This window comes from Oryx dammah, unplaced genomic scaffold (assembly GCF_014754425.2).
Source record: "Oryx dammah isolate SB20612 unplaced genomic scaffold, SCBI_Odam_1.1 HiC_scaffold_11032, whole genome shotgun sequence".
Taxonomy (NCBI): Eukaryota; Metazoa; Chordata; class Mammalia; order Artiodactyla; family Bovidae; genus Oryx; species Oryx dammah.
In genome coordinates this window covers 253204-272175 of record NW_024080426.1, presented here as the reverse complement: position 1 = coordinate 272175, position 18972 = coordinate 253204, and the positions used below count along the sequence as shown (strand labels likewise).

Sequence of the window (18972 nt, the reverse complement as noted above, 5' to 3'; positions counted from 1 at the left end):
ATTCGGAAGGAGATCTGTCCTGGGTGTTCTTTGGAAGGAATGATGCTAAAGCTGAAACTCCAGTACTTTGGCCACCTCATGCGAAGAGTTGACTCACTGGAAAAGACTGATGCTGGGAGGGATTGGGGGCAGGAGGAGAAGGGGATGACAGAGGATGAGATGGCTGGATGGCATCACTGACTTGAGGGACGTGAGTTTGAGTGAACTCTGGAGTTGGTCATGGACAGGGAGGCCTTGGTGTGCTGCAGTTCATGGGGTCGCAAAGAGTTGGACACGACTGACTGACTAAACTGAACTGAACTGAACTGAGGATATTTTGATAGTAGAATTTGTTCTAATGAGGTTCAGTTGATTTCCTTTTAATGGATCACACTTGGAGCGTCAGCCAGGTAGTTGTTTACTAGAGATAAATACCAAAGAATTTTTACTGCATTGTGTTTTGTGAAATTTCTGTAATTTTATAGTTAAGTCTGGTTTTCTGTGTAACCGAGTTAGATGGCTGGGATTTTGTTTGTTGTGCAGATTTGTTTTGGTTTTTGGTTCCCTATGTATGTTCAGCTCTTTTACCATACAAGAAAAGCTATCTTCCTGCCTGCGTTAGATTACTTTTGCATCTTTGTCAAATATCAACTGGGTATATTTGTAGGGTGCTGTTTCTAGGTTCTGTGTTTGTGTCATTTTCTGTCCCTCTCAATATTACAGCTTTGCTTAGTGTTTACATATCAACTTTGCAGTCAGGGGCAGAAATTCCTCTCACTATATTTGTCTTTATTCAAAATTATGTACTCTAGTTCCTTTGTCTTTATATGTAAAATTTTAGCACAGTTTTTGTCTGATACAGTGAAAATATTGCTGGGATTTGTCAAATATATTAAACCTGTGTATCAATTTAGGGAGACTTAACATTTTTGCTATCTTCAGTCTTCTGTTCCGTGAAAACCATATTGCTTTTCATTAGAATGCTGAGTTCCTTCTGCTTCTGAACCCTGTAACAATATTTTATACTTAGGAATATAAATATATTTTCTGAAGCAGTTATAGATGTTCCCAGTATTTCTGATATTCATAAGTTGATCACTTCTATATAGAAATAATCTGTTGTATATACTTACAGTCTGTGATCTTAAATACAGTAGTCTTTAAAATTTCTCCTCTGAACTCCTTGAGATTTTTTACATATAAAATCATATGATCTTCATGTTTTTTTCTTCATTTTTCCTAAATGAATGTTTTATTCTTCCCTTATATCTAGAGTTTCCTATCCAGCATTATCTTAGACAGATAATAAAGAGAAAAAACATTCGTGTTTCACTAATAATAATGATAACTGCGTGTTTTTTTAGATGTCTTTCATCAAACTTGAGAAAGTTCTACTCCGTTTCTGTTTTCTCAGTGTTTTTGTCATAAGTAGATGTTAAATTTTGTCAGATTTTTTCTATATTTATTAATATGATTGTTTTTCTTTCTTACTGTTAATGTAGTGCGTTACAGTAATTACTTTTCCTGTATTGAATCAGCAGTCCATCCTTCCCTTGCTGATGGTCATATCCTTTTACTGTATTGTTGCTGAATTTCAGTTTCTAGTATTATGTTGAGGAAGTACAAATCTGTATTCATGAGGGGTTGGTCTGTAGTGTGGTGTGTGTGTACATCAAGGTATTCTTCTGTAAAATAAATGGGAAATTGTGTTCTCCTCTTTACTGGAAGAAATTATGTACGGCAAGTGATAAAAGTGCTAGGTAGAAATCTTCCATGAAACTATCTTGGTCTGTTGGTTTTGTTTCTGGGAATTTGTAAATTATGAATTTAATTTTTCATTAATTCTTCTACAGTTATTTTATGTATATGAGTTGTAGTAATTTGTGTTTTTTCAGTTGTGTAGTTCATATCATATAAATTGTCAAGTTTATGTTTGTTGTGTTGTTTCTGTTATTCCCTATTATCCTTTCTGCAGCCTGGATAGTGATATATTTGTTTTATTTTTTATTTTAGTAATCTGTGTATGTTTCTTTTTGCCTTGTTCAAATACTGGAAGTATATTAGATTCTTCAAGACTGCCAGGTTTTTATTTCACTGTCTTCTCTGTTGTTTTTCTGATATACTATACCCAGAGTAAACAAGAACCACCCATTCTCACTCATGCCAGAGCTGGAAACGACCCTGCTAATTTCATATGTATGATTTTTACTGCTCTAGGTACCTAATTCAAGTGGAATCATATAATACTTGACTTTTAGTATCTGGTGTATTTCGCTGACTGTCATGTCCTCAGGATTCATGCATTTTGTAATATATATCAGTTTTTTACTTTTTAAGTGAATAATATTTCATAGTATGGATATGCCACATTTGATTATGCATTCTTCCATAGATGGACACTTGGATTGTTTCCACATTTAGCTGTTGTGAATTAAAATGGTGTTGTGACTGTGGGTTTAGAAATGTCAGTTTGAGACCTTGCTTTCAGTTCTTTTGCATACATGCACAGAAGTGGAAGTGCTGGATCATGTGGTAGTTCTATTTTTAATTTTTTGAGAAACTAGTGAACTGTTTTCTGTAGCAGCTGTACCATTTTACATTTACACCAGCAATACACAAATGTTCCACATTCTTATTGATAGTTGTTATTTTGTATTTCTGAAAACAGCCATGCTTATACATATGAAGTAGTTCCCCATTGTAATTTTGATTTGCATTTCTCTAATCAGTGGTGTTGAGCATCTTTTGTGTGCTCGTGGCACATTTATATCTTCTTTGGAGAAATATCTCTTAAGTTCTTTGCCAATTTTTGAACTAGGGTATTTTGTTGTTGAGTTTTAGAATCTCTTAATGTATTTTGTATTAGGTATCTTTTTCCATCTTTTTATTATATAATTTTAAAGTGGTAGAAGACAAGTATAAACAGAGATTTTGCTTCTTCTGCTATTTAGTCTTCTTTTTGAATACTGTTTCCTCAAATGGGAAGTAAATTGTGTTCTTGGTGTATACGTATATGTGGGTGTAGTGAATTGACTATAATTTATTAGAGTCATGTATAAAGCTGTTATGACCTAATAATACATGTCTAAACTGATATTGATGTGATTTTTTTTTTCCTAGGCAAGTTGGACAAATGCAAGTAAAAAGCAACGTGAAAAGCTGCTAGAGCTGATACGACGTCTTGCAGAAGATGATAAAGATGGTGTGATGGCACACAAAGTGTTGAACCTTCTTTGGAATCTGGCTCATAGTGACGATGTACCTGTAGACATCATGGACCTAGCTCTCAGTGCCCACATAAAAATACTAGATTATAGTTGTTCCCAGGTATGTCAGTGCTTCTTTGCTCTTTTTTTTCTGACTTTTCCTCACAAATAGGATATCTTTGTTAGAGAATAATTCCATTATTTAATCATTCAAAGAGTAATATTTAAGGATTGTCCTAACTTACATTGTCATATAAGTCTAGTTTCCTCCTCTAACATTTTTCCCAACAAATTCTTATATCATTCACTGAACATTTTTAGCACATTGTTAGAGGGTTTATACAAATGAAACTCATTATAATAATACTGTTAACTCATTATAATAATATTGATGATGCTCAGATGAAATTGTGATTCACTAAAACCAATTATTACTTTGAAAGTAAGGATAGATTGTTTTGCTCAAAACAGGTTTTGCTTGTTTTTACAAGTTTGCTCAAAAACAGAGGTTTTTCTTGTTAGCAAGTCATAACAGCTTCCCTGCATTTATATCTTATGAATGTAAGTTTACCAAACTCATAGATAAAAGGACTAACCAGTAAATTATACCATATTTTAAGAAACAAACTTACATACTACATTGTTCAACATTTAAAAGTTTCCTTTCTGTGAAAACATGTGCCTGTTTTCCATTCATGTAATTCTTTTCCTCTTCCATTCTGTTTGTGTGTTGATTTCTTTTTTTTTTTTTTTTTGATTTCTTTTTATTCTTATGAAAAAGTGGTGTTGGTTGACCTTTTTAGAAAAAAAATACACCAACATTACACGCATATATAGTAATACTTGAGATTGTATGTTTTGCCTTTTATAATTAAGAACTTTATAAAACAGTTAAAATTCAATGCTCACATATAAGTGTGTGTTTTAAAAGTCAGATTTTTTGTTAATATTCATGGGCTTAGAATTTATACCATATTGCAGATATATCTGGATCCATGGAACACTGACTCCATAGTAGTTCTTTACAGTTTAGAATTCATGTGATAAGTTCAAATGAAAAACATACTGAAGGTGTTTTATTTCATTAGAATATTAAAATTACATCATCATTTTTATGAGGCTTAGCTTAAAGGCTTTCTGCTTTGTATTCTCAAAGTAATTTGGAGGTAGATTTATTTTGAACATTGGTCTTTAAACCATAATTTTGTGTGTGTATAAGGATCGAGACACACAAAAGATCCAGTGGATAGATCGCTTTATTGAAGAACTTCGCACAAATGACAAATGGGTAATTCCTGCGCTGAAACAAATAAGAGAAATTTGTAGTTTGTTTGGGGAAGCACCTCAGAATTTAAGGTAAGGCTTTTACTTCAGAAAATTATTTTATTTTTATTTTCCTTATGTTGAAAACAGTGTATCAGTAATAGCAGATTTTAATAGAAACGAGAGTGGGAAAACAGCTTAATGAAGTTAAGATTTCTTGATTGTATTTTCCTTTATATTTAGTGACAATTAATTTGGATATCCAGTTTTATGTAGCAATTAAGTATGAATTAAGATATTGCCTTTGCACTTAGTTCAGAATTATCCCAATTCCAGGAGATATTCCAGATATTATCATGGGCTGGGCTTTCTTTATCTCCCTTCTTATTTCATCTTAACCTTTTCTGCCAGTTCCCCCTTCCTTGGCTTTATACACATTCTTAGTTCCATATGATTGTGTTTCATGCAGTCTTTAATATCTTCTTAACTGGTCTACTCTGATATATTCTCAGTATTTTTTAAAAATTAATTTTAAATTTCATACTAGTGAATAGTATTTTCCAAATTAGGGTGGCAGGGTTTTATATTTTCTTGAAATTTTAATAGTTAATTCTCAAAGATAAAACTAAATGTGATATAAATTATAGAAGATGATCAGTCTTTTTTAATTTTTTTGATCAGTCTTTATTAAAAGATATTTTTTACTCTATTTTGGCTGGATTTTCTTAAATAGCTAATTTTTTTTGCATTTGTACTTGATGCTAAATTATTGTATGATGCTAAGTTATCATTCTTGAATATTGATACTAAGTTACTTGATGCAGTTATTATAATAATTTATCCTTTTATATTCTTGCAATATATGTTGAGTTAATGACAGGAGAGAAGAAGTAGCATGTAGAAAGCTCATTGCAGTGGCAGGAATACTCACAGTACAATCAGGACTCCTGTTAGTGAACTCCAGTGTTGACTGAGTTGTGTGATTACTCCAGCTGTGTAATCTAAGAGTGCTTCTCCAACATCTAAAAATATTTTTCCTTTATTGTGATTGCCAAGATCCTTTATAACTTAAGACTTGTTGTGATTATGTATATAAACAGGATTTCTGTTTAAAAGACTTATTTGATGCTGCTTTTATATTTTTCAAGTTGTATTTTTAATCTTTTTTGTCCCCCTAATGGTGAAATAATTACATGAAATTAGGAAATTCTATGTAGATAAATAACTGTAGGAAATACTGAAATAGTGTAATAATACTTATTTGTGAGGCTGTATCTTTATTATGTTTGATCTCACATTCATGCATACCTTTTATCTTTTATCAGACATATCCTTTTTTATATTGCTTATATATGCAGTACTATACTATGCTGACTTATCATTTGATCAGTAGATGTATAATGATGTGACAGTTGATTGATTTTCTTGAAAATGCAAAATCAGAAGGGAACTAGGTATCTTTCTGGTGGTATCCATAGGCAAGTCTGGCTACAAATTCAGTGTACTAGAGTGAGCCTCCGTGGCTAATATCCTTGATGATGTAAATTTGCACCTAACTCCATAGTAGTTGTGCTTTGACATCAGTATCATGTAAGATTAGTATCTTGGGTGAAATTGGAGAATACTGATAGATAGTTTAAGCATTAGAATAAATATTTATGTTTTGAGGCCATAGTTACTCTCAGATTCCTTAATGTTTTGTACTTATAAAGGAGACTGTTGACTAAGTTTATAACAACTTAGGTTAAAAAATATTTTAACCTTTTAAAAGTGATAGTTAGAAATTAATATCTATAAATTAGTGTTCATTTGCCTGATTATACTGTTAAGTTCTTCTCGTTTTAGTCAATCTCAGCGAAGTCCCCATGTATTTTATCGTCATGATTTAATCAGTCAGCTTCAGCACAATCATGCCTTAGTTACTTTGGTAGCAGAAAACCTTGCAACTTACATGGATAGCACACGACTATATGCTAGAGGTATGTATTACGGACTGAAATTAGTTTTTGGGGTCAACATGACCTTTTTTCTCTATATTTTGTTTGTCCTCATGTTAATTTAATTAGACACGACAAATTTTTAAAAGGATGAAGAAATCGAAGTGAATAGGTTTACAAGCTTTACAGGGCTCTTTAACAGGTGCTTGTCTGTCTTCCTGCTCATCTTAATTAAATTGATTTCTTTCCTTCTGTACTTTGGAACTTTATCTTGTACTTATAGATAAAGTTGTTAATTTTATAAATTGTTACCTGTAAGTTGTTGTGGTTATTACATTCTGGGTGTACTCCTTTTAAACCTTTTCTTTCTTAACTGCCTTTACTTGTAACTGCTTTACAAGAAAAACTAATTTTCCTATTGCCCATTTTGTCCAAGCCGATTGTTTATATGTATTAAGTTGTTTTTAGTTAAATTGATGTTTTCAGTTCTTTAAACATCTTGATTAAAATGTTACTAGATTAGTGATCTCTGTTTCATTGGTTCTGATAATAATAAATTATTTAAATTTTCTGTGGTTTTCACAAAACTTTTCAGTGTTTGGTCTATGTGAGACTGTCTTTTTAATGCTTTAGACACTAATTCCACTGTTAATTTGTTATTTCACAGTTTATCAGAAACACTCTGCTGGAGCACAGAATACTCTGTTAACTTCTACCTGTATAGTATAATACCAAATTTTTAGGATAAATAAAACCTTAGCCACATTGTAGATGCAGTTTTTTATATTTGAGTATGAAGGAGAAAAACTTTGCCCTTGTTCATTGTTGAAGATAGAATTAGCTTAGTGTTGAAGTGAAAGTCCTGCTCAATTAACAAGATGCATTAGGATATGTAAAATTCAGTCACACATTTAGTTTTTCACACAAAAGTGTGGATATTTGTAATAACTCATCACTGGAGTAGAATGATAGACTGTATATGTCTCTAACTTTAATGCTTGTGGAGTATAGTGTAGTTGAGTAATTCAGTGTTTGTAGAGAGTGTTTGCTAATACATACTCATCCATATAAGTTAAATAAACCTGTTGGAAAAATTCAGTCACTCTAGAAATAACCTGAATGATCACACTGAATTATATCATATTTTACTTATCTGTCCATTCTAGCCTTAGTGCTAGAAAAGCAATCAAAGAATCAGGTACTAAAATGGTCCCGCTCAATGTATTTATTAGATACCAAACTGAATTATTAGCAGAATGTTAGGATGGGAAAGACACTGTAGGCATAAAACTATATTGTTCATTTTCTCTAGCAAAAGTACCCCAAATCAGCAGCATACATGAGCAATTTGCATGTAGTTCTCTTCACCTATTCTTCAGTTAGAGTCCTCCTACATGCTGCTACTGCTGCTAAGTCACTTCAGTCATGTCCGACTCTGTGCAACCCCATAGATGGCAGCCCACCAGGGTCCCCCGTCCCTGGAATTCTCCAGGCAAGAACATCAAAGTGCGTTCCCACTTCCTTCTCTAGTGCACGAAAGTGAAAAGTCAAAGTGAAGTCGCTTAGTCATGTCCGACTCTTCGTGATCCCATTGACTGCAGCCCACCAGGCTCCTCCATCCATGGGATTTTCTAGGCAAGAGTACTGGAGTGGGGTGCCATTGCCTTTTCCAACATGCTAGTTAAGACCTTTTGTAAAAGTCCAGTCAGCTATATATTTAACGAATTTTTATTCATTTCTGTGAGAATTACTGTGTTATTTTAATGTCAGTGACATTAATTGAAGCCAGAATTGCTAGTACAGTGAGGTGGAGCAGGTGTGCATTTCAGCCTCACTAGTATTATACATTCTGTTTAGTCACATTACACTTGTGCTCTTGAGTTAACTCACTTTCGTGATCTCAAGAATGTCAACATTCTTCCTTAAATCATATTTATGTTGCCTCTTTACAAGTTTTATCAACTGACTAGATTTAAAACCTAACATCACTTCATAGCTGTATAACTTGTAAGTTAAGTGGTGAGGATTTATCATATCTGTAAAATGAGGATAACAGTAGACAACGGCTATTCTAGAAGTAAGAGTTAATGCTTGTTATTAGATTGGTGCAAATGTAATTTCAGTTTCAGACCATGAATTTTAAGTCGTAACTAGGCTCAGACACATCTTTATTAATCAGAATAGTAGCCATTACAGTCAGCACATTTTGCCAACAAGAAATAAGTTTATTCCTATAGCTTAAAAATCTGTACCTCAGGATTTGATACACACTTGAAAAGCATTTTCTACCTACTGTTGTTTGTGGAAGCATTTTCCCTTTAAAAAGTTGTCAAGATGCTTGAAGAATTGGTAGTTGGTTGGCAGGAGGTCAGGTGAATATTGCAGATGAAGCAAAACTTTCTTGCCCACTATCGAATGCTGTGGAGAAGAATTGGGTGCTTTCTGTTGCCTATTACCAGCTGCAGCCTTTGCAGCTATAGGTTCATCCCATCAGTTTGTTGAGCATACTTCTCAGATATGATGGTTTTGCCAAGATTCAGAAAGCTGAGCAGATCAGACTGACAATAGTAGATCACCGAACATTGACCATGACCTTTTGTGTGTGTGTGTGTGTGCAAGTTTGGCTTTGGAAATTGCTCTGGAGCTTCTTGGTCCAACTACTGAGCTGGTTGTCATATAAAATCCACTTTTCATCTCATGTCACAATCCAGTTGAGATATGGTTCTTTGTTGCGACACTTCAAAACTGATTTTTGAATTTTTGGTCAGCTCAGAGACACATGCTTATGGAGCTTTTTCACCTTTCCAGTTTGCTTCAGATGCTGAATGACCATACCGTGGTTGATGTTGAGTTCTTTGGCACTTTGTTCTGTAGCTGTAAGAGGATCAGCTTCGATGATGACCATCAGTTTGTCATTGTTAACTTCCAGTAGCTAGCCACTGCGTTCCTCATCCTCAAGGCTCTAGGGCCCTTTGCAAAACTTCTTGAATCACCTTTGCACTGTATGTTTATTAGCAGTTCCTGGGCCAGATGTATTGTTGACATTACAAGTTTTCTCCATCGCTCTATGACCTATTTTGAACTCCAGTAAGAAAATCGCTCATTTGCTTTTTTTGTCTGACATCATTTCCATAGTCTAAAATAGATATAAAATGATCAGCAAGTAATGTCACTAGCAAAAAACCATAAGAAGTATGCATTTAAAGAATGTATAACATCCTTTAAACTTGTCAGTGGATTCCAGTATCAAATGACAAAGTTCAGCAATTCAGAACTTTAGTTACTTTTGCACCAAACTACTAGAATTTTGGCTTACACATAGTAAGCTCTTGAAACTTTGTTGTATTAATGAGTTTCTCTGAGTTAATTGATTATGTATCATTTGCTTCTAACCTTTTCCACCTTAATATACTATTTGTGTTTCTTACTAGTGCTCTTTAGCAGTTGATCTTTAACTGTAGGGACAAAATTATTTATTAAGTTCTATGATTATGTTGTACAACTAAAAACATGACAAAGCTTTGTGATAGCTTCTGTCTAAGAAGCCTATTGCATGGATCTAAAGCATATGACAATGGCAAGCCACTCCAGTACTCTTGCTTAGAAAATCTCATGGACGGAGGAGCCTGGTAGGCTACAGTCCATGGGGTCACTACAATCGGACATGACTGAGCGACTTCACTTTCACTTTTCACTTTCACGCATTGGAGAAGGAAATGGCAACCCACTCCACTGTTCTTGCCTGGATAATCCCAGGGACGGCGGAGCCTGTTGGGCTGCCGTCTGTGGGGTCGCACAGAGTCGGACACGACTGAAGCGACTTAGCATCAGCAGCAGCGAAGCATGTGACAAGATATGCAACAGGATATTGTGAGATTCTTTGCAGTTCATGGATGTTTTCTGAGTTTCATTCCAAGAGTGGTTTGCATTTGCCATGACTACCACATCTAGGGATTTTTGGTTTTGGAAATATAATTTCTGTTAGGGCCTGGTCTTATGACTTTTACATGTGAAAGGTAAAAATGAGCTCTTTTTTAGGTGAAGTTATACACCAGTACTCCCATGAATCACAGTTGAAGAAAATTGTCTAATGTTCATCAGCAATATATAATATCTCATGTAGTTCATTAGAAGAAATATCCTTTGTGTTGATTTGAACTTAATGAGAGTTTTATGGGTCATTTTTCCCATTTCTGAGCAAAGTTTATAGGATTTATACTTAATCATAAGACCAGTGGAATTCAGTTATGCTCTTGTTTTCTAAGGCTTGCCAGTTTGCATTACCTCTTTGTTTTTATCATGATTGGCCATTTTCAAGATCACCTACCAAAAAAAGCAGCCTCTTTACAAGTCATTTCATAACCATGCTTTGATAAAATGTATATTCTATGGTTTTTGATCATTAATGATTCTTACTCATTTCTACCTTTGGGGCATTAACTACTGTTAAATATTTGTGTGTTCTTACGAAGTTATTTCTTTGGAGAAATAACTGTTTCTAGGACTACCACAGGAAAGAATGGATAACTCTTCAATAGGATAAGTGTTTTTAGAGAATCATATTGCAGTGTCAAAAATGAGTCACTTCTCAAATTAAAATAATGATACTGTGGATGATAGCCTGAATTTTCAATATATGAGTCCATTGGTTCACAGTGATATAAATAAAAGTCAGCTTATAAATGTAGGAAAACATTGTCAATAATTAAAGAAGTGAAGTTTACTGAGGATTAGAATACTGACACAGTATCAAACTATTCTCCCATAAATTATTCATTACAGAGAGAAAAGTTGTGTTTACTGGAGCAACTTGGTAGAAATGCCTTAACTTAAAGTTAAATTAGTATTATTAATGGTATAAATTGACATCTTGACTTATGTTTAAGGAGATACAGAAGAAGATACAGTGTTGTTTCTGTGGTATTTTTGGCAAATAATAATCTGTATCCAACTAGAGGAAGCAAAGCAAACACAAATTGAATAGCTTTAGACAAATGGCTTTATTCTTGAAATTGTCTAGGTGGAAAAAAATAGCAGACCATAAAGAACAAAGGAATCTAAGAAAACAGCCACATTAGATATGTGACCCTAGCTTTGATTCTGGACTGCGAAAAGGAAAACAATAAAGAATGTTACTGAGACAGTTAATGAAATTTTAATATATGCAATAGTTAGATAATAGTCTTTACTTAATCTTAAAATCAGGTTAAGTACTATGGCTATGTGCTTATTATCAGGAAATAAACCTATTTTTAGGGAGTCCCTTTAGATGGTTCAAAAAGTGATTCAAAAGTATTAAAAAAGGAGGTCCTGATAAAATGAGTAGATTATGAACAAGTGGATTATTGGGCATAAAATAATTGTATTATTTGACACTTGGTTAAAAAAGCAAAGTTACACCATGCTTTCTACTCCTGTGTGTATTTGTGTGACCCCCTCTGTTCCCTCCTGCCCCAATCCTGCCAAGTAAGCACAAACAAAGAAGTTTTCAGACAGAAGTCTCTAAAAGATGAAAAGCAGCTGAAGTGGTGGTATAGGGTTTAGTCACATACTTCAGGATCAGTGCTCTTTGAATACCAAAAAAAACCCCACATATATATAATAGAGAATAATTTTTTACAGTTTTGAAGGCTGGACCCTTGATGTCCCAGCAACTGATAAGTTGATGGAGTTGATGGGGCTACTAAGATTTTATAACTGTTGATAGATGTTCATGTGTCTAGAAGTGCAAAGCAGTTTTTATATGTGGCCTTCTTTCTCAAATCTGGGCTTCCCTGATAGCTTAGTTGGTAAAGAATACCCCTGCAATGCCAGAGACCCTGGTTCAATTCCTGGTAGGGAAGATCCACTGGGGAAGGGATAGGCTACCCACTCAAGTATTCTTGGGCTTCCCTGGTGGCTTGGCTGGTAAAGAATCCGCCTGCAATGTGGGAGACCTGGGTTTGATCCCTGGATTGTGAAGATCCCCTGGAGGAGAAAGGAAAGGCTACCCACTCCAGTGTTCTGGCCTGAAGAATTCCATGGACTGTGTAGTCCATGGGGTTGCAAAGAGTCAGACACAACTGAGTGACTTTCACTTCAGTTCCCAAATCTAGTCCTAAATTAATACCTCTAAACATTCCCTTTGTTCTTCTATAACAAGTCACCATTTTACTTCTGAACCAGGTTTTTCTGATATGTAAAATGTTGATGTTTTGGTGATCTTGGTTGCCTTTTTCAATTCCAAAGTTAGCTCAAACAATTAGAATTCTTTGCCTTTATTACTGACCATCAGACTTCACTGGTCCAGTGGTTGAGCACATGCCTGTCAGTGAGGAGATGGGGGTTTGATCCGTGGTGTGGGAAGATCCCACATGCCATGGAGCAACAAAGCTGGAATGCCACAACTACTAAAGCCTATGCACCCTTGAGTCCGAGGTCTGCAACAGGAGAAGACACTACAATGAGAAACCCACTCATGCAACTAGAGAGTAGCCCCCACTTACCACAACTAGAGAAAGCTTGCACACAGCAGTGCAGACCCAGTGTAGCCAAAAATAAATAAAATTTTTGAAGTAATAATAAGTTCCAAGAGATGCATAATTGAGAAATACCAGTACTTGCGAATTTCAAAATAAGTACCTTTGATTCCTGACTGGTTGACAGCACTGTCTGAGGCATTTATTTCCACTGTCCTCTGTTCCTTTCAGACCAGTTAGCTCATTTTCAGGCAGAGGGTTTATTCAGTCTTACTTCATTTGTGCTTTTTATTTGGCTTAATACTGGGTTAAACAACCTGATGAGTAGTTCTTAAGGCAGGCTTATAAAACTCATGGTTTAGTTAGGTTCTACACTTTTTGAGGAAGCATCTTACACACAAAAACATAGTATTTTTAGAAAAGTGTGTGTTTTGTTTTTTTTCCTTTGATTTCTTATGGACAGATACTGAGAATTTTTCCCATAGTATATAGTATACGTACTTAACAGTTCTGTATTTAAGAAACCAAGAATTTTCAGCCTACACTAAACCTTCTTACCAACATACATATTCATGGTCAGAATGAGAGACTAGATTTATTTTGTTTTATTTTATCTAATATTCTAGGCGTTCATAGTCTGATGATTAAATAATTGTCAACTTTATCAGATGCAGTTAACAACTGTTTCTTTGTTTGGTTAATGCTCTTACTGATGTTGTGTATGCTAAAATATGGAGAAGGAAATGGTAACCCACTCCAGTACTCTTGCCTGGAAAATTCCATGGATGTGGGAGCCTGGTAGGCTACAGTCCATGGGATTGCAAAGAATTGGACACAACTGAGTGACTTCACTTTCTTTCTTTCTGTAGTTCTTTTGGAGAATGAGATGGCAACCCACTCTTGTGTTCTTGCCTGGAGGATCCCATAAACACGGGGGCCTTGTGGGCTGCAGTCTGTGAGGTTCCAAAGAGTCAGATGTGAGCAACTAACACATACACACACACATGACAGTTACCTTTGTTATATAACAGAAGGGAAAGTTAAGGGGATAAAGTCACTGAATTTTCTCACAGAATTGCTATGAAAGATAGAGGACTACTGTGCTGGAAAATTATTTTTGATATCACATTGAGCAGATCAAACTTTCCTTTTGGCTATGTAAAAAGCTGCAGTTTATTTTTGTGGGGAAAACAGATATATTTAAATATATCTGAAACCTATTGCCTGTTGATAAGTAATTACTGGAATCCTAACTCTTTTGATTAAAGTCAACAGTGATACAGATATGCATGTATAATACAGAATTTTTGTTAATTTGCAGACCATGAAGACTATGACCCACAAACTGTGAGGCTTGGAAGTAGATACAGTCATGTTCAAGAAGTTCAAGAACGGCTTAACTTCCTTAGGTTAGTTTTATACGATTAGTGATATTTTCTTATAAGGCACATATGAGGAATGCAATGATAGTATTCTTCACAGCTGAGTCTTTTTTTTAGGTAGCTGTTTCACTCTCTGAGTATTTTCCCACATAAGAACCATGGCCAATAATAGGTAATATAACATTTCCTATGTGTTCATTACTAAAAAACTGTTATTTATTGGCTTAGCTTTAACTTTATCCTTTTATTGGATTTTGAAGAAAATACATTTTAAATTTCAGAGTGGTGCTTATTTATGTTATTAATTAGATTTTATTCTTCATATATTATCATACTTTGACCTATTGGACAGGAAAACAATCAGCCAGGGAATATTTTCATTAATGCTGTCATGGGCAGTAACAAGAACAGGGTGGTTGGTATATGTGTGTGCTTTGTTTATACTAATAGTAACTGATAAAGGTGAAGTAAGCTTGTATATAATAACATTATTTAAGATGGGAATAAGGAAAAATAGCCTGTGTTTTAAGTCAAAGCTAATATTAAATTTGCTCAGTAATGTTTGGCTTTTAATACTACGTATACACAGGTTCTTGGTTTTTCATAAAAGTTAGTATTTTTTATTTTAATATATATTTACTCTTGGTAGTTTTCTCTTTAATTTATAATGTTATATGCTATATTTCTTTTGCCAAGCCATGTAGTTATTTATGGGAAAATATTTCTATTTGCATACCTACTTTCCAGGTCAGTCTATAGCTACTGCTGAAAGAAAAATTAACCACAGTCTGAAAGTAGTTACTTTATTTGGTGGGAAGGTTAAGGACTCTGTAGCTCAAAGTAGGCCTGAGAAAACTGCTCTGAGGAAGCCTGAGATGGGATCAGGCTATATATGTTTGCAGTAAAGTGTGTGGGCAGTCTGAATATCAGTGATTATTGCTAACTAGTAAGGAAAACCAGATATCAATCTGTGCAAACCTCTGAACTCATTTAATTCATTCCTTTCATACACACCTCAGCTATCTGGGGCCAAATCCTATTTCTTGTCACATTAAGGGGTGGCAGGTATGGCAGATGGCTGCTTTTGATGTATTGTAGACATTACGTTTCCTTTTGGGAACCCTCATTCAAATTTGTTGTTCATTCACTCAGTCATGTCCAAATCTTTGCAACCCCATGGACTGCAGCACACTGGGCTTCCCTGGCCTTCACCGTCTGCCAGAGGTTGCTCAAATTCACGTCTGTTGGTGTAAGTGATGCCATCCAACCATCTCATCTTTTCTGTTGTCCCTTTTACATCCTGCCTTCACTCTTTCCCAGCATCAAGGTCTTTTCTAGGAAGTTGGCTCCAGGCATGAGGTAGCCAAAATATCGGTTTCAGCTTCAGTTGTCAGTTCTTCCAAGGAATACTAAGGGTTGATTCTCTTAGGATGGACTGGTTGGATCTCCTTGCAGTCCTAGGGACTCTTAAGAGTCTTCAGCGCCGCAGTTCAAAAGCATCAATTCTGCAGCCTCTTTTAGGGTCCAGCACTCAAATCCATGCATCACTGCTGGAAGAGCCATAACTTTTGACTATCTAGATTTCTGTTGGCAAAGTGATGTCTCTGCTTTTTAATATGTTCACTCTCTAGGTTTGTCATAGCTTTTCTTCCAGGGAGCAAGTAAGTGTCTTTTAATTTCATGGCTTCAGTCACCATCGACAGTGATTTTGGAGCCCAAGAAGATGAAGTCTTATCACTCTTTCCAGTTTTTTCTCATCTGTTTGCTATGAAGTGATAGGACCAGAGGCAGTGGTCTTACTGGTGTTTTGAATGTTGAGTTTTAAGCCAGCCTCTTCATGCTCCTCTTTCACATTCATCAAGAGTCTCTTTAGTTCCTCTTTGCTTTCTGCCATTAGTATGATGGTATCTGCATATATGAGGTTGTTGATGTTTCTGTCAGCAGTCTCAATTGCAACTTCTGCTTCATCCAGCCTAGCATTTCACATGATATACTCTGTATATAAGTTAAATAAACAGGGTGGTAAAATACATACTTGTCATACTCCTTTCCTAATTTTGAACTAATCCTTTGTTTCATATCTGGTTCTACCTGTTGCTTCTTAACCTGCATACAGGTTTCTTAGGATGCAGGTAGGCTGGTCTGGTATTCCCATCTCTCTAAGAATTCTCCACAGCTTGTTGTGATCCACAAAGTTAAAGGCTTTAGCGTAGTCATTGAAGCAGAAGTAGATGTTTTTCCGGAGTTCCTTTACTTTTCCTGTCATCCACTAGATGTTGGTAATTTGATCTCTAGTTCCTCTGTCTTTTCTAAATCAATCTTGTCCATTTGGAAGTTCTTGGTTCATGTACTGTTGAAGCCTAGCTTGAAGGATTTTGAGATATCCTTCAAGTTTTTTTTATCTCTCCTTACTGTTCTCTGAACTCTGAATTCATTTGGGTATATCTTTCCCTTTTTCCTTTGCCTTTCACTTCTCTTCTTTTCTCAGCTATTTGTAAGACCTCTTCAAACAACTACTTTGCCTTGTTGCATTTCTCTTTTGGGGGGATGATATAATCATCAACTCCTATGTGATGTTATGAACCTCTGTCAGTAGTTCTTCAGGCTCTCTGTCTACCAGATCTAACCCCTAACCCCTTGAATCTGTTTGTCACTCATACTATATAATCATGAAAGATTTGATTTAGGTCATACCTGAATGGCCTAGTGGATTTCCCTGCTTTCTTCAATTTGAACCTGAATTTTGCAGTAAGGAGCTAATGATCTGAGCCATAGTCAGCTCCAGCTTTTGTTTTTGCTGATTGTGTAAAACTTCCCCATCTTTGACTGCGAAGAATACTAATCAGGCTGATTTTGAAATTGACCACCTGGTGGTGTCTGGTATTTACTATGAGCAGTGCATTCTCTTGAGAAAACTGTTAGCCTTTTCCCAGCTTCATTTTGTACTCAAAGGCCAAACTTGCTTGTTACCTCCAGGTGTCTCTTGACTTCCTGCTTTTGCATTCCAATCCCATATGATGAAAAGGACATCTTTTTTTTTTTTTTTCGTGTTAGTTCTAGGAGGTCGTGTAGGTCTTAATAAAGCTGATGAACTTCAGCTTCATCAGCACTGGTAGTTGGGGCACAGACTTGGATTACTGTGATGTTGAACGATTTGTCTTGGAAACAAAGCAAGATCATTCTGTCAATCTTGAGATTGCACCCAAGTACTACATTTCAGACTCTTGATGACTGTGAGGGCTATTCCATTCCTTCTAAGAGATTCTTGCCTACAGTAGTAAACATATGGGTATCTGAATTAAATTCACCCATTCCCATCCATTTTATTTCACTGTTTCTTAAAATGTCAGCCTTCACTGTTGAAATCTCGTTTTTTCACCACATCAAATTCACCTTGATTCATGGAGCTAACAATCCAGGATCCTATACAGTATTGTTTTTTACAGCATTGGACTTTACTTTCACCACCAGATGCACCCACAAATGGGTCTCATTTCTGCTTTGGCCCAGCCTCTTCGTTCTTTCTGGAGCTGTTTCTCAACTCGTGTCCAATAGCATATTGGAGACCTTCATTCTTTCTGGAGCTGTTTTTGCACTCTTGTCGAATACCATATTGGAGACCTACCAACCTGGGGGAGTGCTCATCTTCCCGTTTCGTCTTTTTGTCTTTTCATACTGTTTTTTGGTTCTCGGAAAGAATACTGAAATGGTTTGCCATTGTCTTCTTCAGTGGATCACAGTTTTTCAGAACTCTCCATCATGACTTATCTGTCTTGAGTGGTCCTGAATTTGATGAGTCATAGTTAACATTAAGTTACACAAGACTTTTCTTGGTGGCCCAGTTGGTAGATCACTTACCTAGAACCAGACATCCCATCTAGAATGCAAAGTAAAGTGGGGCAGAGGAAGCATCACTATGAACAAAGCTAATGTAGGTGATAAAATTCCAGTTGAACTATTTCAAGTTCTAAAAGATGATGCTGTGAAACTTCTGGACTCAATATGCCAGCAAATTTGGAAAACTCAGCAGTGGCCACAGGACTGGAAAAGGTCAGTTTTCAGTCCAATCCCAAAGAAAGGCAATGCCAAAGAATGCTCAGATGACCACACAATTGCATTCATCTCACATGCTAGTAAAATAATGCTCAGAATTTTCCAAGCCAGGCTTTAAAAGTATGTGAACTATGAATTTTAAAATGTTCAAGCTGGGTATAGAAAAGGCAGAGGAACCAGAGATCAAATTGCCAACATCCGCTGAGTCATCAAAAATGTGAGAGAGTTCCAGAAAAACATCTGTTTCTGCTATATTGACTATGCCAAAGTCCTTTGACTGTTTGGATCACAATAAACTGTGGAAAATTCTGAAAGAGATGGGCATACCAGACTACCTGACCTGCTTCTTGAGAAATCTGTATGCAGGTCAGGAAGCAACAGTTAGAACTGGGCATGGAACAACAGACTGGTTCCAAATAGGAAAAGGAGTACATCAAGGCTGTATATTGTCACCCTGCTTATTTAACTTATATGCAGAGTACATCATGAAAAACACTGGGCTGGAAGAAGAACAAGTTGGAATCAAGATTGCTGGAAGGAATATCAATAACCTCAGATACGCAGATAACACCACCTTTATGGCAGAAAATAAAGAAGAACTACAAAGCCTCTTGATGAAAGTGAAAGTGGAGGGTGAAACAGTTGGCTTAAAGCTCAACATTCAGAAAACAATGGGCATCCGGTCCCATCATTT

At 35.6% G+C, this 18972-nt stretch overlaps 1 protein-coding gene across 1 annotated transcript in view; it reads left to right on the top strand.

The window, feature by feature from the left end:
- Positions 1-18972, top strand: part of LOC120860168 (probable ubiquitin carboxyl-terminal hydrolase FAF-X) — a 142257-nt gene that overhangs the window by 55851 nt on the left and 67434 nt on the right. The window contains exons 12-15 of the mRNA XM_040235961.1: positions 3100-3306; positions 4405-4541; positions 6294-6427; positions 14165-14252. Of these exons, the coding sequence (XP_040091895.1) occupies positions 3100-3306; positions 4405-4541; positions 6294-6427; positions 14165-14252 (566 nt within the window). The remainder of the gene's footprint in view (positions 1-3099; positions 3307-4404; positions 4542-6293; positions 6428-14164; positions 14253-18972) is intronic.